Genomic DNA, 27782 nt, shown 5'->3' on the forward strand with positions numbered 1-27782 from the left:
CTTTGCTCTTTAATCACAGCATGCAAAGTCTTAGTTGTGGCATGTGGGATCTAGTTCCTTGACCAGGGATCAAACCCCTGCCCTCTGCACTGGGAGCACTGTCTTAGCCACTGGACCATCAGAGAAGTCTCCTTGACCTTATTTTCTTAATGTTACCAATTTTTTTTTCTACTATCATATTTTTCATTTCCACGAGCTGTTTATTCTTTTCTTAAAAAAATAGTCCCCTATGGTTCTTGTGTCATGGGCATAATAGCTTCTCTAAGGATATTTTTAGAATTTTAATATTTTTTCCTGCATCATTTCTTTCTTTCTTTCTGTTTTTTAAAAAGTTTAATGTAGGAACAGTGTACACGGAGGGGCCAGGAGTGGGCAGGGTGAAGGAAGAGAAGATGTTAGGAGAAGCTGCAGCAGGGAGCAGCTAAACTGTCCACGTGAGCCTGAGCTGGCAGGGAGGGAGGTTCCCCAGAGGAGGAAGAACTGTGCCACTCTGCCTCAGGGACTGGTGGACAGGCCGCACCAGAGTGCTGGGAGAGGGACCTAGCCCTCCTGCAGCCTGGTAGGGAGGGAGCAGGGTAACACGTGCTCTGAACTCTCTCTCTGCATTGTTTCTGTGACTTATTTTTCCCTTTACCTCAGCCTCTGATGTGGCTTGGCACCATTACTGATCCTGTCTTTATTTAAAATGTTGATCTTTTGTTCATCATGGACTTTTCGGCATCAATTGAACTAATTAATTTGATTTTAAAAATATATGGCATTAAAATATTCTCTTGATGGCTGAGTTTGTTGATGCCACTTTATTATTTAAAAAATTTTTTATTGGAGTCTTGTTGATTTATAATGTTTTGTTAGTTTCAGGTATGTGTGTGTGTTAGTTGCTCAGTCGAGTCTGACTCTTTGCGACCCATGGACTGTAGCCCACTGGGCTCCTCTGTCCATGGAATTCTCTAGGCAAGAATACTGAAGTGGGTTGCCATTCCCTCCTCCAGGATATCTTCCCAACCCAGGGATTGAACCCAGGTCTCCTGCATTGCAGGCAGATTCTTTACCATTTGAAGCCCAGCTCTAGGTACATATACAGCATAGTGATTCAGTTATACATACATATTTTCATTCTCTTTCAGATCTTTTTCCCATATAGGTTATTATAGAATATTGAGTAGAGTTCCCTGTGCTATATAGTAGGTCCTTGTTGATTACCTATTTTATTTATTTATTTATTTTTGATTATCTATTTTAAATATAGTAGCTTGTGTTAATCCCAAGCTCTTAATTTACCCCTCCCCACCATGTTTCCCCTTTGGTCCCCATAAATTCATTTTTAAAATCTGCAAGTCTGTTTCTGTTTTGTAAATAAGTTCTTTTCGCTGGTGCCATTTTAAGGGTTAGACCGGAGGTCAGGGCCTCCCTCGCCTCACCCTAATACCAGCCCTGAGGTGGAGCCTCAGAAAAGGCAGCCCCATTCATTTCCCATCCTGCCCTGTCTTCTCCATTTTGCAGCAGGGGCAGGGGAGGCACCCCGAGGGAGGGAACGCCTGGAGGCTCACCCCTCCTCCAGCCCCCAGCTTTGCTGGGTCATCAGTTAAAGAACTGATGTTTGCTCTGGGCCAGACCCCATGGTCAGAGGACCATGGCCCAGTCTGGGCAGAGAGGCCCTCACAGAAGAGAGCCAAGGAGACGTGTCCTTCTGGAAGCAATTGTCTGTGGGCGTTCAGAAAGGGCAGTGGGGATCGTTAAGAGCCAGTATGGATTCAATAACCCCAGAGCCTAAAAAAACAACACAAATTCTCGGGCTCCACCCTGAACTGACGGGTTGAGAAACACTGGAGCTGGGAATTTGTTTCTTTAAGTCCCCGTATATGATCCTGATGGTTCTCTACGTGTGGGAACTTTTGAGCTGTAATGTTCCAATTTTAAAATCCGTTACCAGAGTGATCACCGGAAGGGGAGGCTTTCTCAGGTGCCGTGTGTCTGTACTTGATCACAAGACTTCCACTGCCCTGGGGGCTTTGTGGCCCCCTCAACACATCAGGAGTCCACACGAAGGAGGACTTCTCTGGTGGTCCAGTGGTTAAGACTCTGTGCTTCTACTGCAGGGGGGCAGGGGTTCTATCCCTGGTTGGGGAACTAAGATCCCCCATGTCATTTGGTGCAGCCAAAAGGGAAAAAAAAAAGAGCCCACACGAAGGAGCACGACCCCACCCTGGCTGGAGACCTCTCTGACTGCAGCTGAGGTGTCCCTAGCTCTGCCCAGAAAATTGGAAGATCAAACTTCTAGATCAGACTTCTCTGTCAGCCACAAGAGAGTTCAGATGTCAGATTAGGAACCAGAAGCCCTCCTCTGTAGGCTGGATGATAGGTGGCCTCAGGTCAGATGAAACTTCTGGGACAAATATAAATCCTGGCGCTTCAGCTTAAAATCAGGTGGGAGAGATGTGGCTTAGCAGCGGTTCATGAGGAAAAGAGTTGGAGCTCCTCACTGCTCGTGGGCTGGGATGACTCAGGAGTGTGGAGTGGCTGCCAAGGACGGAGGTGGGAAAGCCAGCAGTGTTCATGGAAACCCACAGAAACCCCGGCGACAAGGGTTGGGGCTCTGGGAATCCTGTGGTGGGAGGGAGGGTGTTTCTTGCCTTGATCATGGCTGAGGGGCTTGTGTCCCCTTTCAGATGGTTATGTAGAAACCAGAGTGGTCTAAATGGTTGAAGGAGCCTGGGGTATTTAGCCTGCTATAGAGAAACTACTAGATGTGGCTGTTTTCTAATAGCTGCAGGGTTGGGACTGGGGCAGAGGGAATGGATTATTTTTCTCCATAGCTCATATCCCTTCCTGCATGGAAGTATCTATTTATTTGTTTTTATTGCCTCTCTTCCCCTGAAACCGAGGCACATGAGACCTGAGATTGTCTTATCACTCTGTCGCCAGTGCCTGGCCCTCAGTGGGCGTTCCTCCTTTGAAGGAACAAAGGAGGCAGGGATTTCCCATCTCCAGAGGCCTTAAAAGACAGGGTTGGTGAAGAGAAGAGGTTGTGCCCGGGGTGAGTCGTTGGACTTAGTGGCCTCAAAGGACCCAACTCTACTTACTCTTGGGTTCCCACACCCATAAGACAACATCAGTGCTTATACACCCTATATGCACCAGGACACGTGTCCACACACTGCGACCTGGAGTGGGGGCCTCGTGCCTGAATCCTCAAAGGGGTCTGCGCTCCATTCCTACCTGGCCTTGAACCCAATAGGCCTTGCCCTGAGCAGCGCTCAGTGGAGAATGGTAATGACTGCCTCTCTTCAGCGCAGCCAGACCTCCACACCCCTGGGCTGCGTGCTCACCCTACCCTGGACAGGGGGCCCTCTTGGCCCCTGCAGGTGTCCCGGGAAGGGGCCCAGAGACGCCTGCTTCTCCTGTGTCTCCAGTCAGCGTCTCTGAGAGCGGAGTTCTCCTTGTCCAAAGGAAACTCCACCTTGGCAGCAGAGGGCTGAGCAAGACAGAAGTGGCCGAAAGGGGGCATTTCAGCAAGTTTGATTTGGTCTGCTTCAGGAAGTTTTCTTCAATTTCCACAGGACAACATTTCCACCGGACAACATTTCCACCACTTATCCATATCACAGTCCATTCTGGGCCAAAAGGAACCAGACTCTGGTTCCCTCTGCTCAAGAGGCTGAGGGCCTGGCACCTGGGCTACCACCCCTTTTGCCTCCACCCCCCAGCCCCACCCAGGAGCCTCCTCATTTTCCTTCATGGCTCCTCAGTCCACCGTCCTGGCCCCCCCGGCTTCCATGCTGGCCCAGCTCCCTCACCTCAGCCTGTCTGCCCAGCCCCCATTCCAGACCTTCTCTGCCCAGCCTTGCTCCCCCATCTTCCCTTCTCACTTCTTTGGCCCACCCCCTTCTTCCTAGTCCCTTCTGCCCCGCACCTCCTGCCTGGCCACCTCGCCACAATGCTCCTTAACTCGGACCTCTTGCTTTGGAAGCCTTGAGGCGTCTGGCCTGTGTTCCCAGGGTGGACTCAGAGCCATCTCCTTGGATTTTATTCCCACGCCCACTCTGCCACCATCTACCATCCTATTTCCCCATGGAAATAGGATTCTTGTCTGGACTCAAGCTTTCCAGAGATTTTCCACCAAGACCAGTCCTGAGGCCCTGGGGACACTGGAAATTTTATGGGGAAGGGAGGGATTGGGGAGGGCTGTAGTGCTAAGTCAGATATCTGGGAAGAGCCACCGTTGATCCTCCAAGAGGCTGAAGGGGAATGTCTTCAAACCTGGGGATTTCAAAATCCAAATGAAAGGTTTTCTTGGTACTGTTGTTCATGTCTAGTTCACAGTTTGAGAGGAACCAAGTTTAAGAGAATTCAGATTTGGGAGTTCCCCCGTAATAAAACAGTTTTACTCCATAACAGAAAGTTTTGACTCCCCACCTCTCACCCCAGTATTCCCCCTGGCCTCGCTTCCCTGAATTCCTCTCCTCTCTCTCTGACCCAAGCAAAACTTCCCAGCTCATCTGACCACCCTGGCAAGCCTGGGGATGCTGAGGAACTCTGCGGCTGGGCAGGGACCACAGCATTCAAGACAGCTGGGCAGTGAGAGGGACAAGCGGGTGCAACATCTGCCTGGTTTCTACACCCGCCCAAAGGAGGCAGTTCCCAAAACGAAACCTCTAGAAGGCCCCCTCCCCAGACCTAAGCCTAAGGGCTTAGGGCCTAAAGGGCCTAGGGGAGACAGGACAGACAGACTCGTAGCAGGGACACAAGAAGAGCCCCAAGCAATGACTCAGCAAAGAACCCAGGCATGCCAGTGCCTACACTCAGGGGCAGGGATGGGGTGAGGAGGCTGCTAGGAGAAGATTCCTGAGGGTAGAGGGTGAGGTGGGTGGAAGGAAAGTTGTGAGCTGAATTGCGAAGAGAGAGAAAATAAGGGATTTTGTGAAAAGGAGGGGTGTCCTGAGAGGTGAGAAGTGGAGTCTGGATATCCAGTCTTCAGCTCTGTGGAAAGAGTACCACTGTCCTGGTCTCCCATCTGGCATGCACCAGCGGCAGACCTTGGGCCGGGCACTTAAAAACCCTCAGTTAATGAACCTGGAGTTTCAAACCCCTACTAGCTTCACATTCCTCAAATGGAGCGGCTAGGTACTGATCTTACAAAGTTGAGATTCGAGAGCAAAACGCCAGGCACTTGATGCGTTCTCAGTCGGGGATGTCCCCCCTGCCTGGCTCGGTAAGCGTGCCACAGCGCCCTCTGCTGGCTGCTCAGCCTAAGGCGGTCCGCCTCCCACGCAGCCCCTTTCGTTGACCGTCTCCCTTTTCCTTCAGCCGGCTAGTTGGTCTGTCGGTTGGTTGGTTGGTTTTCTTTCTTTCTTTCTTGTTGAGGTGAGAGTCACATTAAAAATTTAACCATTTTAAAGTGAAGTGCGTTTAACACGCCCACAGTGTTGTGCAACCATCACCTCTATCTGGTCCCGAAACATTTTAATCCCCAAAAAGGAAACCCTGGATTTAGGCTGTCGCTCCACACCCCCCGCCTCGAGCCCCAAGTGACCCCCGATCTGTGTTCTATTTCTATGAATTTACCTGTTCTGGATAGTTCATATATAAATGAAATACCATATATGATCTTTCATGTCTGGTTTCTTTCACCTGGCATAATGTTTTCAAGGCTATCCATTTTATGGCTGAATAGTGTCTTCCATTATATGGATATACCATAGTTTTGTTCATCTCTTCCTTTGTTGATAGACATTTAGGTTTCCTCCTTTTGGCTCTTGTGAGCAGTGCTGCTGGGAACATGTATACGTGTACTTGTTAGAGTACATATTTTCAGCTCTTTGGGGTATATAACCTAGAAGTGAAATTGCTGAGTCATAGTGTAATTCTATGCTAAATTCTTTGAGGAACTGCCAGACTGTTTTCCACAGTGACTGAACCATATTACATTCCCACCAGCAATGTATGAGGGTTCCCATTTCTCCACATCCTTGCCAACGTTTGTTATTTCTCTCTCTCTCTCTCTTTTTTAATTATAGCATCCTAGTGGGTTGGAGAAGGAAATGGCAACCCACTCCAGTGTTCTTGCCTGGAGAATCCCAGGGACGGCGGAGCCTGGTGGGCTGACGTCTATGGGGTCGCACAGAGTCGGACACGACTGAAGCGACTTAGCAGCAGCAGCAGCAGTGGGTGTGATCTAGTATCTCACCATGGTTTTGGTTTGTTTCCCTAATAACTAATGATAATGAGCTTCTTTTCTTGTGCTTGTTGGCCATTTGTATATTTTCTTTGGAGAAATGTCTACTTATGTCCTTTGCCCATTTATTTTTCTTTTGCCCATTTATAAAATTGGGTGATTTGTCTTTTTGTCTTAGGCAGGTTTCTTAACCTCTCTGAGCCCATTTCTTCATTGTCACATGAGGATGCTATTGCCTAATGGCAAAGGTGTCGTACACTAACCTACATAAATGGGCCCGGGGTTGGGAATGATAAACATTAGCTGACTCTGAATTAGGCTATGGTTAAGGTGACCAATCATCTGTGTTTCCCCAAGATGGTCCTGTTTTGGGCACTGAATGTCCAGCATCCTGGGAAACCACTAGGTCTCAGGCACATTGAAACAGTGGGTCATCTTAATCTGGTCCCAATATGGAAAATAGTGTGTGTCTTTGCTGCGTTGTCACTCTAAACCTCAGTTTCCTCACCTAAATGTCTCATAGAGTTTTCATAGAAATCAGTTGAGCTAACTGATTGAAAAGTTAATCAGAAAGGTCTAGGAAAAATGAGTAGTGGTTTCCCCCCAGATCTTAGCTGGAAGTACAAAAATGGGACCCCAGCCACAAAGGAGGATTTCCTGGCCTTGAAGCTTTAGGGGCTACTCTTCATATCATCACAATTCCTCACTGTATAATGGGAACTTGTTAGGAATGCAGAAGCTCAGGCCCCTCAGACCTGCAGAAACAGAATCTGACTCCCAAGTGATTCTTATGCACATTAAAACTTGAAAAGCACTGCTTTGTATCAGAGGCTTTGAAGCAGGGATGATAATTCCGGATATGAAAAGTGTATCAACAAATTCATCAGAGTAGTATTTAAAATAGAAAAATAGAGCATAAAAACTGGAAACTAAGTGCTCCCGAATAAGGAGATAGTTAAGAAAATTAGGGGTTTTCTTCTGAGTAGATGGTCATGATTCATTTACAAATGATTGTTAAAAGACCATGTTCAACATCAGAAACTGCTTCAGATATCATGAAACATGACAGAACCATCCACACAACTGGATAGTCAGCAGGATTATAGCCACGTGAAATTACATCCAGATGAAAAAGACTAGAAGGAAATATGCCAGAATGGGACAAGGTGATAGGTGGAGGAGGCCTGTTTTTGTTTTGTTCCTTGTTATTCTAATTCTCTGTGGTTACATGAAATACACTGATGCTGTCAAAATCTCTGGTTGACTGATAGATACTCTTCCAAAAGCCCACATATTGAATCAGTGTCAGGATAAGATGATTCTTCCATTTCCATGAAGTGTCAGGGGGTATTAAAAAAAGCTTTGTCTAGAAAGTCAGTTCACACCCTCTTTCCAAGCTTGGTCCAAACCCCTCTTTCAGCACCTTCTCAGGTCAGCCTCACGCATCCTGACACCTCTTTATCCCAGGTTTTTAACACCATATCAAAGCCCCTTTGTCTAGCCTGGGTCCCTCCCTTCCCAGACTAGCCCAGGGGACCTACTTTCTGCAATTCTGTGATGACAGTGTTCCATGTGGTTTATTTCAGTCTAAGGCTTGAATGCCTCAAGAGGGAAGATGGAGGTTAATTATGTAGGTGCATGAGGTGAAGGAAACTGAAGGAGCACTCCCTGAGAGCTGGCCTCACTCCCCGGATTTCATTTCATCCATTCAATGACAAAGGTTACTAGTCAAAGCTATGGTTTTTCCAGTAGTCATGTATGAATGTGAGAGCTGGACAATAAAAAAGGCTGAGCACCAAAGAATTGTTGCCTTCAAACTGTGATACTGGAGAAGACTCTTGAGAGTCCCTTGGGCAGCAAGGAGATGAAACCAGTCAGTCCTAAAGGATGTCAGTCCTGAATATTCATTGGAAGGACTGATGCTGAAGCTGAAGCTCCAATACTTTGGCTACCTGATGCGAAGAGCTGACTCATTGGAAAAGACCCTGATGCTGGGAAAGATTGAAGGCAGGAGGAGAAGCGGACGACAGAGGACGAGATGGTTGGATGACATCACCGACTCAATGAACATGAGTTTGAGCAAGCTCTGGGAGTTGGTGAAGGCCAGGATGAGAACTCAGGTCTTTCTGTCCTCGGAGACCTCAGAGACAAAAACAAGTGACCTGTTGGTCCACACAGAGGGCGCTTCTTGACTAGAACTTTTTAAACTTTATTGTGCCAAATAATGCCTTGGGAAGCTTATTTAAATGTGGATTTTGATCCAGCAGTTTTGGGGTTGTGTCCTGAATTCTGCAGGTGGCACTACCAGTAAAGAACCCTCCTGCCAATGCAGGAGACATAAGAGATGTGGGTTTGATTCCTGGGTTGGGAGGATCTCCTGGAGTAGGAAATGGCAACCCACTCCAGTATTCTTACCTGGAGAATCCCGTGGACAGAGGAGCCTGGTGGGCTACAGTCCATAGGGTTGCAAAGAGTCGGACACGACGGAGGTGATTTAGCATACACGCACCTGGATTCTGCATTTCCAGTGAGCTCTCAGGTGAATCTGATGTTGCTGGTCCCTGGGTCACACTTTGAGTAGCACGGATCTAGAAAACATTTTCGTTGGCCTCATAAGGCCTCCTAGAGCAGTGGAGGCAGGCAATGGGATACCCAGTAATCCCCTCAGCATGTCCTGGGTTGGACCCAGCTGCCTGGCCCACCATTCTAACCAGCACGGCCAGCCTGGCTTCTTCAACAGGCCCCGCAGGGTGCACTTGGTTGCCTGCCCCAGCATTTCCACCTGCCAGTTGGCTGGCAGATGATGGGCTGATGGTGACAGCTTAGCCAGAGTTCCTGTCCAGAAACGGCTTGAGCTCAGCCAAGGTAAATGCTGCCCCGCTGTCAGAAATGAAGTGCCTGGCAGGCTCCCAGCATGAATAATTGAGGCAGAAGAGACACTGTAACAGCAGGCGCTGAAGATGGAGCTGGGGATGGTTTTGAGGAGGCAGCTTCCCCAGTCAAGACCTTTCCTGGAAAGGTTCAACAGATTCATCATAATAGCTCCCACTTTTCAAACCCCTACTGTGGATGCTGGGCTGAGAGCTTTATGTGCTTATGTTTTTGTCTAATCCTTGCAAGAGCTCTGTGAGAAAGGTTACTGATGAGGGAACTGATGCTCAGGGGGGAGAGGAATGTGTGGCATCAACTATTATATAGTGGGGCTAGTTGTTGAACTCGGGTCTGCTAACTCCACAGCCCCTGCCCTTGATCCTAGAGGTACCCCAGGGGCCACCGTGGGTGGAGGGTGGTAGAGACGGAACCAGCACAGCATGCTGGGTTCCGGGCCTTCTCTTTTCTCCCTGCAGAGTACTTTACTTTGATGTAATTTATGTACTGCGCCTCCATGGAAGGTTAATTGGAAGAAAGGGTTTCATGGCCAGAAAGGTTTGAAAGCCACGTCAAGCTGCTTCCCCACATGAATGTGGTTTACCCACTGGGGCTTCTTGCAGGCCTTTCAAGGAAACACAGTTCCCTTTGGCAGACTTGCCAAGAGGTCTGGCTTGTGCTGCGCTCTCTGACCTTCTGTCATGTGAGGTCGCCCCCATCACAGCTTCAAGCCTCTAGCCACAGTGCCTGGAAGGCTGCCCTCTGGGGTAACAGGTCTGCCTCACAGATAGCAGGTCAAATGCGGTGTCAGCTGTGAAGTGTGTGAATTCCTCAGGTGAGTTCACTGCCAGGCAAGCCTCTAAATCCTTTTCCTTTGTTATGCCCAGTCCCTTCAGCTGTGTCTGACTCTTTGTGACCCTGTGGACTGTAGCCCGCCAGGCTCCTCTGTCCATGGGATTATCCCAGGAAAAATACTGGATTGGGTTGCCATTTCCTCCTCCAGGAGATCTTCCAGACCCAGGGATCAAACCTGCATCTTCTGCATTGGCAGGCAGGGTCTTTACCACTGAGCCACCTGGGAAGCCCTTTCAGGAGACATCAATTCAGTTCAGTTCAGTCGCTCAGTCATGTCCGACTCTTTGCGACCCCATGAACTGCAGCACACCAGGCTTCCCTGTCCATCACCAACTCCCGGAGTCCACCCAAACCCATGTCCATTGAGTCGGTGATGCCATCTAACCGTCTCATCCTCTGTTGTCCCCTTTTCCTCCTGCCCCCAGTCCCTCCCAGCATCAGGGTCTTTTCCAATGAGTCAGCTCTTCGCATCAGGTGGTCAAAGTATTGGAGTTTCAGCTTCAACATCAGTCCTTCCAATGAATACCCAGGACTGATCTCCCTTTGGATGGACTGGTTGGATCTCCTTGCAGTCCAAGGGACTCTCAAGAGTCTTCTCCAGTTCAAAAGCATCAATTCTTCTGCGCTCAGCTTTCTTTTTAGTCCAACTCTCACCTCCGTACATGACCACTAGAAAAACCATAGCCTTGACTAGACGGACCTTTGTTGGCAAAGTAATGTCTCTGCTTTTTAATATGCTGTCTAGTGAAGTTGCTCAGTCATGTCCGACTCTTTGCCGCCCCATGGACTGTAGCCTACCAGGCTCCTCCATCTGTGGGATTCTCCAGGCAACAATACTGGAGTGGGTTGCCATTTCCTTCTCCATTAGATCTTCCCAACCCAGGGATCGAACCCGGGTCTCCCTCATTGCAGGCAGGTGCTTTACCATCTGAGCCACAAGGGAAGCTCCAATATGCTGTCTAGGTTGGTCATAACTTTCCTTCCAAGGAGTAAGCATCTTTTAATTTCATGGCTGCAATCACCATCTGCAGTGATTTTGGAGCCCAGAAAAATAAAGTCAGCCACTGTTTCCACTGTTTCCCCATCTATTTGCCAGGAAGTGATGGGACCAGATGCCATGATCTTAGTTTTCTGAATGTTAAGCTTTAAGCCAACATTTTCACTCTCCTCTTTCACTTTCATCAAGAGACTCTTTAGTTCTTCTTCACTTTCTGCCATAAGGGTGGTATCATCTGCATATTTGAGGTTATTGATATTTCTCCTGGCAATCTTGATTCCAGCTTGTGCTCCCTCCAGCCCAGTGTTTCTGCATATAAGTTAAACAAGCAGGGTGACAGTATACAGCCTTGACATACTCCCTTTCCTATTTGGAACCAGTCTGTTGTTCCATGTCCAGTTCTCACTGTTGCTTCCTAATCTGCATACAGATTTCTCAAGAGGCAGGTCAGGTGGTCTGGTATTCCCATCTCTTTCAGAATTTTCCACAGTTTATTGTGATCCACACAGTCAAAGGCTTTGGCATAGTCATTAAAGGACATATATATGTGGAAAACAGTGAAGAAGGCTTTGGATTGAGTGGCCTGAGGAGGCCGTTTAGAACCTTGTATTAATTAGAATACAGATTCAGCTGTTGTAAAAATGACCAACCGACAGGGTACTTAGACATGATCCTCTCTTACATGTAATAGTGTGAGCATAAGTAAGCAGGAGTTGTAGTGTCTCCATGGTGTTAGAGACCCAGCTTCTCTCTACAACATTTATCGGTCATGTTATGGTCCAAAATGGCTGTTTCAGCTCCTGCCATCACATCTGCATCCCAGCCAATGGAAACTGAGAAAGGTGAGAGCCCCTTAATTCCTATTGAGTCCAATCATTCTTCTCATCTTCCATTGGTCAGACATAGTCATATAGTCACACGTAGCTGTAAGCAGGGCAGGGAAATGTGGTCTAGCTGGATGCCTATGTGTCTAACAAAAACTGGGCGGTTCTGCTACTGAAGGAAGGAGAGGAGGATAATTAATGGGAGACAGTTGTCAGTGTCTGCCATGAGTGGACTTGCACCATCAAAACTGCATGCCGTGGCAGCATGATAAGGGACCTGCAGCTGCAGACAGGAAGCACCCCCATGGCTGGTGAATTCCAAGCCACCACCAAGTCCAGAAGCCAGTGGCGATTGACTTTGTAGAAGAAAAAGCATGGCAGTCAAGGAAAAATTCTCCCAGAAATTTAGTTTCTCATTTCTCTCTTTCCATGCAGATTCTTGCTATCTATGCTGGTGAAGGACTGTCTGGAGTATCCCTCAAAATCCTTCCTCTGATCACCCCAAGAGCACAGCTATTCTCTTTAGGGCTCTTTTATTGCCAAGGAGCCATTCAAGCTGTCTTGGGAAAGATTTATAGCGAGAGTTCAGAGACTTGCCATGGGATCCATGGGCTAGAGATCAAGCCTGACCTTCCAGCCTGACCTCGAACCTGGTTCCATGAGGAACCAGGGCTACTTTTTCTGTCTGTTCGAGACCCTCCTCAACTTGGTCTCTTTTTCACTTATCCAGCATATATTTATTGAAGCCACATGTGAGGGCTGGCTTCCTTCTCCTTTCTGTGGAGCAGCAGTCACACTTAGGACAAGCCCCTGATTACACCAGAGGTCCTGTGCTCCTCACTTGCTGCCCTGCTGCATTCTCAGTCACGTGACTGAGGACGCTTCCTCTGGGTTTATTGTTTTGGTTTTTGGTCAGCTGGCAGCATGGGTAACCTCCCTGCCCAGGAATCGAACCCTTGCTGCCTGTGTTGGAAACGCAGAGTCTTAACCACTGGACTACCAGGACCTGCTCCGAGTCTGAGCAGGTGGAATCGGGGTTTCCTTGCATGGCCCGAAAGCATCTCCCTCATTAGCTTCACTTCCTTGGAGAAGAGCTTGAGGAATCAGGAGACGTCCTTCCTTCCTTCCCTCCCTCCCTCCTTCTTTCCTCCTTTGACAGAGAACTGTTTTTCTCATCCTCTCCCCTTCCCTGAATCTCAAATTCCTCCTACCCTGCCCCACTCCAGACAGGAATACAGCCTAAGGGACATGCTTCAAGCTGCAACTGTACCAATTCAGACCTTTGGACTGGAAGGGCCTCCTCAGGTGATGGTACGAGCGTTTGGGGAGGAGAAGACCGGGAGCTGGAGGCACCTTCCTGTGTGTCTGATGTCCTGCCAATGGGAATGCTGTCCAGAGACTTGCTTCCTTCACAAGTGGCTCTTGTGTCTGTCACCTGCATCAGTGATGGGGGAGGATGCGTCCTTGTTGGAGCTTCAGCTTCAGCATCAGTCCTTCCAGTGAATATTCAGGGTTGGTTTCCTTTAGGACTGGTTCAATCTCCTTGCTGTCAGTTAAGATGTGCCATTGGAAGGCTTCTTGGGAGCTCCAAGAATGAGATGATCCTGTCCCAGGATTCCCCCAGTAGCACACAGCCTCCTCAGCAGAGCAGCAATGGCTAGGGAGGTGGGCTGTTTGTCCTTCATGGGCAGAGAACTCAGAGTAGCAAGCTGGTGAGACACATCCCCAGTCACCCCACCCTTTGCCTCTTAGGTGACATAGCAAGAGATGTGTCAGCGTCTGTTTGGGCTTCACAACTGCAGAGCGTGGCTTCTGTGCAGGGCTCTTATTTCCAGTGCTTGGAGGTTTGGTGAACACTGTCCCCAGGTGAGTCCCAGGGATGAGGTGATGGAAACCAGACCCTTTTCCAGGCCTCCAAGCAGCTGTTTTAAACCTGTTCCCCTTGAGCTGCTGTCTCGCTTTGTTTGCGAATAACATCCCATCCTGCTCACTAGAATGCATGGCGATAGCAATAAAACAAAGGAAGAGCAGACTTTCAACAAACTATGCTTTGAAATTATGAATGGTTGGTCATTCATTTATTAACATATCCTCCAATCGAGTGCATACTCTGCTTAAACCCCATAGGTGGGACTTCCCTGATGGCCTAGTGGTTCACATCCACACCTCCAATGCAGGGGGCACGGATTGGATCTCTGGTTTGGGAACTAAGATCCCACATACTGTACAGCACAACCTAAAAATAACCCACTATGGGTAAAGGCTGACCTTATTTGTGGGGAAATTACGGTCTTCTAGGAAAGACAGTCTAAAAGCCAAATCAGTCATCGCAAGTGTGCAGCACATGGAGAGGCAGAAGTCCGAGGTGTGATGAGAGTGTAACAGGGACATCAGGGAGCCACTCCTGATGAAAGAGCACCTGAAGCAGTGACCACCGAACTGAGGTCTGAAGGACCACGAGGAGTCAGCTTCTGAACTGAACAAAAAAGAGGTTTTGAGGCATAGGAAATACCAAGGTCCTGAGTCAGACAAGCACTTGGTGATTTCAGGAACTGAAAGAAGCCCAGCCGGGCTGGGGCAAGGAGAGCAGGGGTGGGGGTGGGGAGGGGAGACCTGGGGAGGGGCCAGACTACCGTGTATCAGGAAGAATTCATGTTTGCATATAACAGAATGCTGAATGTGAGGCCTTAACAAGCATTCCTCCAGGGACCCAGGTTCTGCCTAACTGTCCACTCCACTATCCTTAGGATGCAGCTCTTATCTTTATTGCTTCCTTGGTGGCTCAGATGATAAAGAATCTGCCTCCAATGCAAGAGACGAGGGTTTGATCCCTGGATTGGGAAGATCTCCTGGAGAAGGGAATGGCTACCCACTTCAGTATTCTTGCCTGGGGAACCCCATGGACAGAGGAGCCTGGCAGACTACAGTCCATGAAGTTGCAAAGAGTCGGACATGACTGAGTGACTAACACTTTCACTTGTCTTAATACTCACAAGATGGCTGTTGAAGCTCCAGTCATCACATCTGCATTCCAGGCAGGAATAAAGAGACGGGCAAAGGCAAGAGGGATGAGCAGTCAAATTTGACCTCTTGTAAAAGGCTCTACTAGAACCTTCAGTATATCTCATAAGCCAGCCTGCATCACATGGTAAGCCTTAAGTCATCCAGGGAATGAAGTTTTTTAGTTGACTACATTGCTGCTTGCTACAAGATCAATGTGCTATTAATAAAGAGGGGTAATGAATATCGGATAGGCAAGTCTAGAGTTTGCCTCACAGGGCCTTGGAGGTCATGGTAAGGAATGTGGCGTTCAATCTGAGTGCAGCTGGGAAGCCACAGAATGTTCTAAGCAGGACTGTGACAAGAAGGGGGAGACATTGAGGGTTGCCCCTTTGAGGCACAGCATCACACAACCGTGGACTTCTGTATTAGCCTCCTAGGGCTGCCATAGCAGAGTATCACAAACTGGGTGGCTTAAAACAATAGAAATTATTCTCTCACAGTTTTGGCCAGAAATCTGAATCAAGGTGTCAGTAAGGTCACAATCACTCTGGAGGTTAGGGTAGAATTCTTCCTTGCCTCCTCCTAGTTTCTGGTGGCCTCTGATAATCCTTGGTGTTTCTTTGTTTGTAAACTGCATCACTCCAATCTCTGTCTTTGATGTCACATGGACTTCTTCCCTGTGTCCCGTCTGTGTTTCTGTATCTGAATCTTCCTCTCCTTTGTTTTGTAACAATTATATAACAAGCCTGTCATTGGATTTAAGTCCAACCCTAATGCAGTAGAACCTCATCTTAACTTGACATCTGCAAAGACTCTTATTTCCACATATGGTCATATCCAAAGCACTGGGGGTTATGACTTAAACACAGCTTTATGAGGGACACAATTAAACCTTCTGTGCATTTGAAAGGACTAACTTGGTGGTTAGTCCATGAAGTCAAAGAGGGACTTCCTTGGTGGTCCAGTGGCTAAGACTCCCAACTTCCAATGTAAGGGGCCTGGTAGGGTTCGATCCCTGACCAGGGAACTAGATCCCGCATGCCGCAACTACGACCTGACACAACCAAATAAATTGATTAAATTAAATAAATATTTTTTATAAACGGACTAGAGAACCACCTAGACCCTGCTGGGCTCTGTTGGCTGCTCATGTCCTCCTCCCCTACTTTTGATGAAAAGACAGCCCAGGAATTAGGGAGGCAAGTTTATTTCCAAAATCTTGACTGTACCAGGCACCGGTCCCTCTTACTTCTATAAAAGGGCAAAAGGAAGGTTCTGGGCTCCCTGCACAGGCCTCGCCTCGCCTCAGCAAACCCTTCTCAGGTATCAAGGATTCAGGGATCTTGAGCGGTGGTGCAGAGGTGATTTTTGCCTGTCCTTCTGTGTCAGAGGCTCAGAGTTTGAGGCGATGGGTGGAGGTTGGAGAGGATATCTAAATGGTGGGCTGAATAGCATTTAAATTAGGTTTCCTTTCTTCAAGCAAAATTTTAGGCCCACTGATGTTGTTTAATAAACCACTCCTTTGTTGGACCTAGTGGAGAGAAGAATTGAGCGCTAGATGTGTCTGTGGCAGGTGGTCGCAGCTGAACCTGAATTGGCTTCAGAGTTGCAGTCCTGCAGACTTTCAGATGCACAGTGTTGGTCAGGGCCCCCTGTGGTTGTTCTTTGAGGTGGAATAAAATCCACTCACCACGTGATTCCCTGGAAGCACCTTGAGGGCCTTCGGACTCCTCTTGGGCACATTTGTTCATGTGTTTTTGCATGAGTTGGTGTGCAAAGGGCTTTCTTCCTTGGCAGGTTTTTTTCTTTTTTTTTTCTGGAGCTTCTTTATTTTTTTAAAAAATTGAAGTATAGTTAATTCACCAGGTTTTCCTGGTGGCTCAGATGGTAAAGAATCTGCCTACAATGCAGGACACCCAGGTTCGATTCCTGGGTCAGGAAGATCCCCTGGAGAAGGGAATAAGAGAGGAGCCTGGCAGGCTACAGTTCATAGGATCGGAAAGAGTCGGACAGGACTGAAGCAACTTAGCATGCATGCATACATAGTTTATTTACAATGTTGTGTTAATTTCTGATATACAGCAAAGTGATTCAGTATTCTTCTCTATATTCTTTTCTATTCTTTCTATATTCTCTTCCACTATGGTTTGTCTCAGGGTACTGAATAGAGTTCCCTCTGCTATACGGTAGAACCTTGTTTATCCTTTCTATGTAAAATACTTTGCACCTGCTAATGTCAAACTCCTAGTCCATCCGTTCTGTACACCCCTCCCCCGTTCTCTATGTCTGTGAGTCTTCTTCGGTTTTGTAGATAGGTTCATTTGTGTCATATTTTAAATTCCACATATAAGTGATATCATATGGTATTTGTCTTTCTGACTTACTTCACTTATATGATAATCTCTAGTTGTATCCATATTGCTGCAAATGGCATATGACTTTTTTTATGACTGAGTAGTATTTCGTGGTATATATGTGCCACGTCTTCTTTATCCAGTCATCTGTCAATGGACATTTAGGTTGTTTTCATCTCTTGGCTATTGTGAACAGTGCTGCTAAGAACATAGGAGTGCATGTATATTTTTAAATTATAATTTTGTCTAGATATATGCTCAGGAGTGGGGTTGTTGGATCATATGATAATTCTAGTTTTAGTTTTCTGAGGGACCTCCATACTATTTTCCATAGTGGTATCAAGTAATTTTGGGGGTTGTTTTTTGCTTTTTTTTTTTTTTTGGTGGTCAAGGTGGGGACACCAGCAGATATGATTGGAGATAGGAAACTTGGAGACCCAAGGGGGAAAATATGACTTCTAGTCTTGGGCAGGGGGTGGGATGAGGGAAGAACCAGAAGCTGAAGGGGCTGCTTTCTTGAGGGAGGCTATGAGCACAGATATTCCAACACCTGCGGGCAAGTTGAGATGCAGTGTTTCCTCCTCTGGGCATCTTCTAGGACCTCAGGGTAGATGACTGTGGCAGCAGTGGGAGGCCTAAGGTTGGCCCCCTGCTCAGGAGGTTTCATGAGTAAAACCAGAAATGCAACAAGCATGGGCCCAGATGACTCTCACAAACAGTACCTGTGAGTCACCCCTTGAGGACTCCTGTGGATGGTGGAGGTCCTCACTGGGCAAGTCGGGGGAGAATAACAATAAGAAGGTAATCTTTAAGCTGAGCATTGAAGAGGAGGGATCTGCCAGCGGAGAAAGCAGAGCCACTCCAGGCAGGAAGATCGGCATATGCAAAGGCCTGAGTGACCAATGGTGGCCTGAGACTATTGGGGAGGTGATCTAGTGAGTGGGTGCCCAAGGGTGCATAGGTGAAGGAGAGAGAGAGAGAGAGAGAAGTGAAGCTAGAGAGAGGGTGGGGCAGGCTCATGGTGGAACCTCCCAAGCATGGCTGAGGTTTGGGTTTTCGCCTCTGGGCTGGTGGGAGCCCCAGATGGCTTATGAGAAGAGGAGGGTGGCCTCATGTGTTTCTGATTTGTTTAGATCTGCTTGATGTCTGTGCTAGGAATGGGTGGAGGGGCCGGCAGTCTAGAGGCTGCAGGGGAGGAACCAGGCAGTAGCCAAAGGAAGTCGTCGACCCCCCACCCTCACCCCCACCCCCACCCCGCCTGGCCCCGTGTTTCTCCTGCTCATCTTCCCCCAGCTCTGCCCCAACCCCAGGCCCCAGAGAGTGTCACTTGTCAGAAGAACAGAGTCTGCCTCCGGGCGGGTGGAGAGAGCAGGCGACCCTCGGCCCTGCTCATGCTGGGACCCGGGCAAGGGTTGGCTGGGCAGCTGGCGGCTTGGCAGGGAGAACATGGTTAGCTCTGCTGTGTCTGCAGCCACTGCCGCCCGACAGCCTGATTAATGACCCGCAACGCCCGGGGCTCTGCACGGGTCAGCAGCCCCATGGCTGTGGCAGCGGCCAAATGGACCTGCGTGCTGTGCCTCGGCTCCTTGTCGGCTGTGCTCCCAGATGGGCTGAAACGCTTTGACATGGCCTCCTCTCCAGGCTCTTCCATTCTTTCTGCTGATTGTTTCCCAGCCTCCTTTAAATCCTGCCCCTAAATTCTCCCTTGCAGGAGAGGCTTGACAGAATTAACTCCCAGCCCTCTAGATTCTGGCTTATTCTTTGTTTTGTCCCAATCAGACACATAGTAAAGCTTAAAAATATGTCTTGAAGGCATCATTGCTGCTTCTTTCCCTGTTCTCAACTCTGTAGTGACTCGTATGGGCCCTGTCTTATTTCTCTGCTAGAGGGTGTCTGTTTGGGTATTTCATTTGCATGGGTCCCACCTCCTCCATCAGACTAGCAGTGCGCAAGATCAAGGATCTGCCTCTGTCTTTAGATGGGTAGCTTCCAAGATTCAGATTTTTCTTCTCTGTTAAATTGGGTGCTCCCCAGGGCAGGGGGCTGTGTCTGCCCCTCAGTCTGGGAGCTCCCTGAAGACAGGGCTTGGTTTGGGGCTGCCTTATCTGTTGCTCCTTCACGTCCCGAGTTGAGCTCTGCCTTGGGTGTGCTCTGGGGCGGGGGTGAGGTAGCAGGGAGCGGAACTCAGGGCTCTAGGAAAAACCCCCTGTCCTGTCCTGGGGATGGCAGAGCAGACCACAGGTATAGCAGGCATGGATTTAGCTGGAGCAGAGCTGCTGGGGGTGTAGCTAGGGGGCAGGTACTGAGCTCTCCAGGGCCAACAGCATCCAAGGGGCTCCCAGGCCTAAACCAGCTCTTCTGGGCTATGGTCTGGGAGGACCATGAATTCTCTATCCAGACATCTGGATGGAGGAGGTGCAGAGGGTGGTTGCTAGCATCCTGTTTCCTCACCCTCCTGTGGGCTCTGTCTTGGATAACGACAGGAGGATAACCACAGCTACTATATGTCCCGTCTGTATGGCCCCAGCGAGCCCCGCAGCCAGGAGCTGTGGGTGGACGTGACCAAGGCCAACCAGAGCCAAGTGAAAGTTCACAGAATCCTCTCCAACACCCACCGGCAGGCTTCGGTGAGTGCCCCAGTCCCTGGCAGCACTACCTTGGGCTGGGAGGCTGGGGGCCAGCCCACTCTGCCTGGTCAGTGGGCATGGCTATGGCCTGAGGTCTGGGGTCTGGGGAGTGCCTTCCCAGGAGATCCTAGGGGGCTTGACCAGAGTTGGGGTGCCCACCTGTGGTCCTGGGGGCCTGCCCTGGACATGCCTACCCCCCACCCCATCCAGATAAGCATGGGGCCGTGTGGCTGCCCAGCCACCTGGCCTGCAGCTTGGCCTCACTGACTCTCTCCCGTCCCCTGCAGAGAGTGGTCTTGTCCTTTGATTTCCCTTTCTACGGGCATCCTCTGCGGCAGATCACCATAGCAACCGGAGGTAAGGCCTTGTCTGTGGGGCTGGGAGAGGGTATGGAGATTTCAGCCAGAACCTGGGACCTAGCTGGGAAGGTTCACGGGAGACAGGGTTTTATAGGTGGACTGGGGTGGGTCCCACATTGTGGCTCTCCCTTGGGGCCCCACTCTCAGGTGAGAGGTCATGAGTGTTTCGGACCACCTCCCTCACGTCTGCTGACTTAATTGTGTGTGTGTGTGTGTATGTGTGGATGTGGGTGCACATGCATGTGTGTCTCCCTCTGGGTGAGCACAGGCCAGTGTGGGCTGTCCCTCAGCCCTTGTGCTTCTGAGTCTGTGAATGAGAGGGAGGAGACTGCACCGAGAGCCTGTTTCCTGGGACCAGGCTCCCTGTTGATATGAGGAAGCCCATCTTGGATTCCTGTGCACTTCCAAGGGACAGAGATGGGTGGAGGGGCAGAGAGAAACTTCTTTAGTGTGGGCTCCTCTTGCTCTATATACACCAGACCCATGCCCACCATGTGATGCTGGGGGGTCAGAGGTTCAAGACTCACTTCCAACTCCATCTACACTACTCCTTTCTGAACGAGGAAGCAAGTCCATCTCTGATGATTCATCTACACTTCTTCCCACCCCAGGCTTCATCTTCATGGGTGACGTGGTCCATCGGATGCTCACAGCTACTCAGTACGTGGCCCCTCTGATGGCCAACTTCAACCCTGGCTACTCTGACAACTCCACAGTTGCTTATTTTGACAATGGTGAGATCAGAGCTCAGAATTTAATTTATCCAGCTCCAGGGATGCCTTGGTCTAGCCCCTTTAGAAATGCCCAAGGCCCAGAGAGGGCAGGGGACTTGCCCACAGTCACACAGCATGGCAGCTACCCTACCTTTGTGTTCATTTTCCTCCCTGGGGACAAAATGCCTGCTCCCTGATGAGAAAATCAAATGAAAACAATTGGCTCTCAGTAGAGGTGAAATAAATATTAGAGACCTTGATTGTTTCTTACTCTCATCAGGTTGTCCCTTGAGAACCTACCTTCCACCCCAGAAGAACAGAAATTTCTACTGTTTCTCTTCTTTTTCATCTCAGGGGGTCAGGATAGGCAAGAAGGACAGGGCAGTGCTTGGGGTAGGAGATGGTACAGGTACAATCACAGTACCTGGTTGGGGGCGGGAAGGGTGAAGCAGGGTCTCCTGGCTTCTCTCCAACTTGAGAGCCAGACTGCTTGTGGGCTGCCCAGTTCCTGCCTCCTGTCAAATTTGCAAACTGACCCCATCATCGCTAAGGACACCAGCTGGTGTCCCATCCACATGGGCCACCGTTTCTGCAGGCCTCTGCGCCCCACACGACCTCCCTGTCCAGCCAAGTTTCTGCTCTCCTCACCAGGGACAGTCTTTGTTGTTCAGTGGGACCACGTCTACCTCCAGGGTCGGGAGGACAGGGGCAGCTTCACCTTCCAGGCAGCTCTGCACCAAGACGGCCGCATTGTCTTCGGCTACAAAGAGGTGAGTGGGCTGTTCTTTCATTCAAGAAATATGTCGAGACCCTGTAGTGCGCCAGATGTAGGGCGTGGTGCTGGAGATACAGAAGTTCACAGGATGGCTGCCGGCCCATCTTTGTGGAGCTGAGAATCTGGCTGGGGGGATAGATAGTAACTGTGGGGAGTGGGGCAAGTGTTCTTACATAGTGATGCCAGGAAAGCCTTTCACGGGGCTCTTTACCTGAGTAGGAGCCTGGGAGGCTCTCCTGAGGAAAAGAGCTGAAATCTTCAGAACGTGTAGGAGTTAAGGACGCAAAGAGGAGGGTGAAGTGTGTTCTGGGAGGGAGCAAAAGCATATGCAAAGGCTCTGTGGCAGGACTGAGCCTGGCTGCTATAAAGCACTGAAAGAAGGCGGCCTAGGGATTTCCCTGGCCGTCCAGTGGTTAAGGGCAGGTGGTGTGGGCTCCATCTCTGGTTGGAGCTAAGATCCTACATGCCTCCTGGCTAAAAAAGCAAAACATAAAACAGAAACAACATTGTAACAAATTCAATAGTACAGTACAGTTCAGTTCAGTCACTCAGTCATGTTCGACTCTTTGCGACCCCATGAATCGCAGCACGCCAGGCCTCCCTGTCCATCACCAACTCCCAGAGTTTACTCAAACTCATGCCCATCGAGTCGGTGATGCCATCCAGCCATCTCATCCTCTGTCGTCCCCTCCTCCTCCTGCCCCCAATCCCTCCCAGCATCAGGGTCTTTTCCAATGAGTCAACTCTTCGCATGAGGTGGCCAAAGTACTGGAGTTTCAGCTTCAGCATCAGCCCTTCCAATGAACACCCAGGACTGATCTCCTTTAGGATGGACTGGTTGGATCTCCTTGCAGTCCAAGGGACTCTCAAGAGTCTTCTCCAACACCACAGTTCAAAAGCATCAATTTTTCGGTGCTCAGCTTTCTTCACGGTCCAACTCTCACATCCATACATGACCACTGGAAAAACTATAGCCTTGACCAGACGGACCTTTGTTGGCAAAGTAATGTCTCTGCTTTTTAATATGCTATCTAGGTTGGTCATAACTTTCCGTCCAAGGAGTAAGCGTCTTTTAATTTCATGGCTGCAGTCACCATCTGCAGTGATTTTGGATCCCCCAAAAATAGAGTTTGACACTGTTTCCACTGTCTCCCCATCTATTTCCCATGAGATGATGGGACCAGATGCCATAATCTTAGTTTTCTGAATGTTAAGCTTTAAGCCAACTTCTTCACTCTCCTCTTTCACTTTCATCAACAGGCTTTTCAGTTCCTCTTCACTCTCTGCCATAAGGGTGGTGTGATCTGCATATCTGAGGTTATTGATATTTCTCCTGGCAATCTTGATTCATAAAGACCTTAGCAATGGTCCACATCCAGAAAAAAAAAATCTTGAAAAACACCATTCTGGCTTGAAAGTGGAAAGCAGAGGGCTGGGACTCAGAGGAGATGCTGGGAAATGATGCAGGAGAATGGGCCAGCTTGGGGTAGGGTGGGGGTGATGGACAGAACTGGATCGATTTTAGAGCCTGTTAGCAGGCTACTTAACAGGATTGGAGATGTGTTTGACAGAGGAGGAGGGAAATGAAAGGAAGCCGGGAGAGGCTGAGGGTGACTCCTCCATGGAGGTGCCATTCACAAAGAGGAAGAAAAGAAACAGGAAATGTGTTTGGAGATGATGTGGGGAAGACTTGGAATTTGGATGGGTGCGTTGGGTTTGAGATGTCTGAGCCCTGCAGGAGGCAATGCCCACCAGGCAGATGTGTCTGAAGCTCCAAGGAGAGCTGGTCCAAGAGTGTGTGGGGGATAGACGGAGCCTCTTCTTCCCACTGCAGATCCCCATACCCGTCCTGGAAATCAGCTCGTCCCAGCACCCTGTCAAAGCAGGCCTGTCAGATGCCTTCATGATTCTCAATCCATCCCCAGATGTACCAGGTGAGACCCCAGGGGCCCACAGAGATCCCTGGACGGGGCTGGACTCAGCTCAGATTGAGCCAGGCTGGTGTGGGAGAGGGCAGTGGCAGGAAGTGGTTGGGGGGTGGGGAGAGTTAAGTGGGAACTGAGGGAAGAAAAGGGGCAGAATGAGTTCCAACTTCTCTTTGTTTGAGCTGAGGAACCATTTTTCCAATAAAATCTCCAGTGGGAGGCACTGCTCTGGTGGTGGAGGGGAGTGGGGAGCCAGGGCCCTTCCACTCAGCACACCCTCCACTTAGAAAATCTCCAAAGACACCAAATTAGGGTTTATTAGTCCTCCCAGAACACAACCATAATTGCCTCCCAAACCCAGATGATAGAAGGACCATCGCAGGGGTCTTCAGGAGGCAGGAAAATTAGATTTCTCTCCTGTCCCTGATCCCCGTCCCCCAATTCCCCTTCCTGGAGGCAACCAGAGTCACCAGGATATTTCTAGAGCTACAAGCCTTCAGGTACGTATACATAAGTATATTTAACATAAACAATGGCGTATGATGTCCTCTGTTCTGCTCCTGAACAAAGTGTATCCTGCCCATCTTTCTGGATCACTCTTTTTAATAACTGTACACCCCTTGCATGGATGTACCTTAATTGAACCAGTCCCCTGGGCCCAGCCTTTTCAGTTGTTTCAATCTTTGATTACAACAAATAATACTGCAGTGAATATTCTTGCAAATAGGTACTTTTATGCTCCTGTGTGAGTATTTCCATAAAATTAATTGCCATCACTTCACCTGTCCCTCCACTGTCCCCTCTCCCACCCCCAAACTCCCAGCACTCTAGGGAGTAGCTCAGACCCTGCTAATTCGTTGGTTAAAACCCATACTGAGCAAGTTACTAAAGAGTTTCAGCATCACCCTGATTGTATTAGTTAGCTACTGCTGCATAACAGACTTCCCTGGTGGCTCAGATGGTAAAGCATCTGCCTATAATGCAGGAGACCCGGGTTCAATCCCTGAGTTGGATTGTACCAAAACTTAGAGGCTTAAAACATTATCTCAGAGTTTCTGTGGATCAGGAAGCAAAGCATGACTTAACTGGGTCCTCTGGTTTAGACTCTTTCACAGGCTGCTCTCAAGGTGGTTGCAGGGTTGCCTCGGTGACTGTTGGGGGGCCGTCTAAGAGCTTTCACGTGGCTGTGACAAGATCAGTTCCCCCTTCAGTTCTGGCTGCGTGAACCTCCCCATAGGACAGTTCATATGTGGCAGCTGGCTTCCATCAGAGCAGGCAAGGAAGACAGCAGTAGAGGGTGAGCAAGAGGGAAGCCAGAGCCTTCTCATAACCTCATCACTTTTGCCACTTTCTGCTGGTTGGAAGGAAGTTCCTAGGTCCAGCCCACACTCAAGATGGGATTAAACAGGGTGTGAATCCCAGGAGGCAGGGATCACTGGGGTCATTTAGGGGCACACTGATTACAACCTCATCCCTAGATACTGAGCTTATAGTTATCTTATTGGATTATCCTGCAGCACTGTAAATGAAGTCTGTGCATTTGTCTCTTTCTAAACGAAGACAAGGAGCCTCAGAGAGGTGGCGTGACACAGCTCTGAGGGTTAGAACTGAAACCCAAATCTTCTGTATTTTAAACCCTAGTGTCCACCGTTGAGGCTTTCTAAATCCGACCAACTCCCACTCCATCCAGAGCGGGGAATTCTTCCCTCCTCGGTTCCCCAAACACCCAGAGCACTGTGTGCACACACCCAGGCTGTTTTACAGGAAGGACTGTTCTTGGTATCCATGCCTCCCTGCGCCTCACCACCGCCGGGGGTGGGGTCTGTGCCTCCCTCGCAGGCCCTGTGCCCAGTGGCGGAGTCTCAGGAAATGTGTGTTGATCCAGCTGTAGGATGAGGGTGAGTGAGAGGAAGTCAGATCCCCCGAGAGTGTCTGCCTCTGAGGCTCCTCTGTGGTTCTAGAATGAAAGGCTGTTTTAGAGCAAGCCAGGGAGATGTGGGGAGGTGTGGTAATGAGGGGCGAGGGAGGAAGCAGAACCCAGCTGAAATAACGGGAGGGCGGCTGTGCCTGTTCTGTGAGACCTGGAGGCGATACAAGGGCTGCTGTGGGAGCGGCTCGATCGGGTGACTCCAGCTGTGTTTCACGAGGCGCAGAGTCCGCCAGTCAAGGGAAACCCACGCTGACTCTAGACGCTGCCCAGCAGCTCCCGGCCGCCAGGCTCCCTGCCCCCTGTCCACCTGCTCTTTGTTGTCACTGCCAAACAGAGCTGATCTTGTCCTTCCCTGGCTCCTTATGGCCCAAAGCATCAATTCAGAGTTCTTAGTGTGGCACTTGGGGCCTACACAGCTGGGCATAGCCTACTGTTGTATTTTTCTTTCAGTGTCATTGAGTCACGTCCAACTCTTTGTGACCCTATGGACTGGAGCCCTCCAGGCTCCTCTGTCCAAGGGGATTTTCCAGGCAAGAATATTGGAGTGGGTTGCCATGCCCTTCTCCAGGGGATCTTCCCAACCCACGGATTGAACCCAGGTCTCCCGCATTGCAGGTGGAGTCTTTACCATCTAAGCCACCAGAGAAGCCATATAGCACTGTGTAACTTTCAGGTGTTATAGCATAAGGATCTGACTTACATATATCGTGAAATGATTACAATAAATTTAGTCAACATCTCCATCTCATGAAGATACAAAATTAAAGAAAAAAAATTGATTTTTTCCTTGTGATGAAAACTCTTAGGATTTATTCTTTCAATAACTTTCATAGATAACATACAACAGTGTTAATTATATTTCTCGTGTGTATTATGGGCGCAGCCTACCTTTACGGGCTGGCCTCTGAACCCTCCTGTCACCCACCACTCTGTCCAGTCAGCCCTGGTCTGCATGCCCTGTGTTCCCCAGACATGCCAAGGGGGAATCTGCATCTTTCTGATGCAGTTCCTCATGTCAAATGCCACCCCCCACCCTTTTACCACTTGGCAGAATCCTCCTTATCCATTGGTCCAGCTTCCTCCATGCAGCAAAATTCATGGCTTCCTCCTTCATCCTCTGGGCACTTTCTTAAGAGCTTTAATATAGAACTCATGACACCATCCTGCCTCATTCGTCTTCTCCCCAACTAGCTATGAGCTCCCTGGGGCTCTAGCACTTAGCCCAGTGCCTGCAGCAGGGCAGGTGCTCAAAAAATGGGCTCCAGAACAGGTGCTGAAAAGACTGGGTGTGGTAGAGACCATGTGCTCTGTCCTCTGGTGACCCCAGGTGAGAACAGAACCTGACATCTGAGTTTAGGGGTGAGTGCTCTGATAACTGTATCTCTTTCTGTCAGAGACTTTTCAGCTTGGGGATCAGGCGCGGACTTGAAAGGAACACTGAGGTGTGGGTGAAGTAGATCATGTGTATGCCTTTTTCTAGGGCAGTATCCCTGGCCTTCATTGGATTTTAAAATAGGCTACAACTCCTGCTTTTCAGAGTGATGGCTTTTATGTGACTGAGAGATCAGATTCCTCTGGGTCTGATAGTCAACTCAGCAAATAGGGAATTTATTTGAATTTGGTTGAGATGCAAATATTGGGTTGGCCAAGAAGTTCGTTTGGGTTTTTTCCATAAGATGTTATATGGAAAATGAACTTTTTGGCCAACCCAATAACAATACATTTCAAAAAAACATGGTAGATGTTCAGGGAGAGGCCTTTGGTCCACAGACAATGTCACTGTGATCGTCACTGTGGATATTCCTGTTGTCCCAACCCATAGAATAGGTGATATCCCTGCCCTGGCACCCAAGCTTGCCTCCTCCCTGCCTGGGGTGCTGTGAGGAGTGGCATTTACTCCTCACTATTCAAGAATCCCCCAGCCACTGAACCATGTCTGGGAGACTCTATCCTTTCCCCAGGCTCCCAACACTTTCCTCCCACCCCTGTCTGAAGGTGGAGGGAATTCTGCACAGCCTCATTCCTGGGATTGAGGGAGGAAAACAGGCAGAGTTTCTCTTACCATCACTTCCTTGCAGAAAATGCTCTGTAGGCTTTGGAGCAGAGAGTCTGCAGAATGTGCTTTGTTGCAGAGAAAAGATTCAGATTAGTAGAGCCTGTTTGCAGAAGCAGGCAAAACATACAGCGTAGTTGATACACTCTTTATTTGACTGGAGGGGGGGGTCCAGAAGTCAATATAATTTCCTCTATTCATTTAAGAAACCCTTTCTTTCACGGACAGTATAAAAGCAACTTTAGGGTCTCCAATATCAAAACTGACAGATTCTGAATTAATGGAATCGATTAATGAGGATTTCCTTATTAAAAGCTCCAAATG

The 27782-nt window shown here is 49.1% G+C and overlaps 1 protein-coding gene across 1 annotated transcript in view; it reads left to right on the forward strand.

The window, feature by feature from the left end:
* Nucleotides 1-27782, forward strand: part of PLXDC1 (plexin domain containing 1) — a 65230-nt gene that overhangs the window by 10377 nt on the left and 27071 nt on the right. Inside the window, exons 3-7 of the mRNA XM_065909418.1 lie at nucleotides 19560-19703; nucleotides 19991-20060; nucleotides 20674-20796; nucleotides 21427-21545; nucleotides 23385-23484. Coding sequence (XP_065765490.1) covers nucleotides 19560-19703; nucleotides 19991-20060; nucleotides 20674-20796; nucleotides 21427-21545; nucleotides 23385-23484 — 556 coding nt within the window. The remainder of the gene's footprint in view (nucleotides 1-19559; nucleotides 19704-19990; nucleotides 20061-20673; nucleotides 20797-21426; nucleotides 21546-23384; nucleotides 23485-27782) is intronic.

The sequence above is a fragment of the Muntiacus reevesi genome, chromosome 18 (genome assembly GCF_963930625.1).
Source record: "Muntiacus reevesi chromosome 18, mMunRee1.1, whole genome shotgun sequence".
In the NCBI taxonomy this organism is placed as follows: Eukaryota; Metazoa; Chordata; class Mammalia; order Artiodactyla; family Cervidae; genus Muntiacus; species Muntiacus reevesi.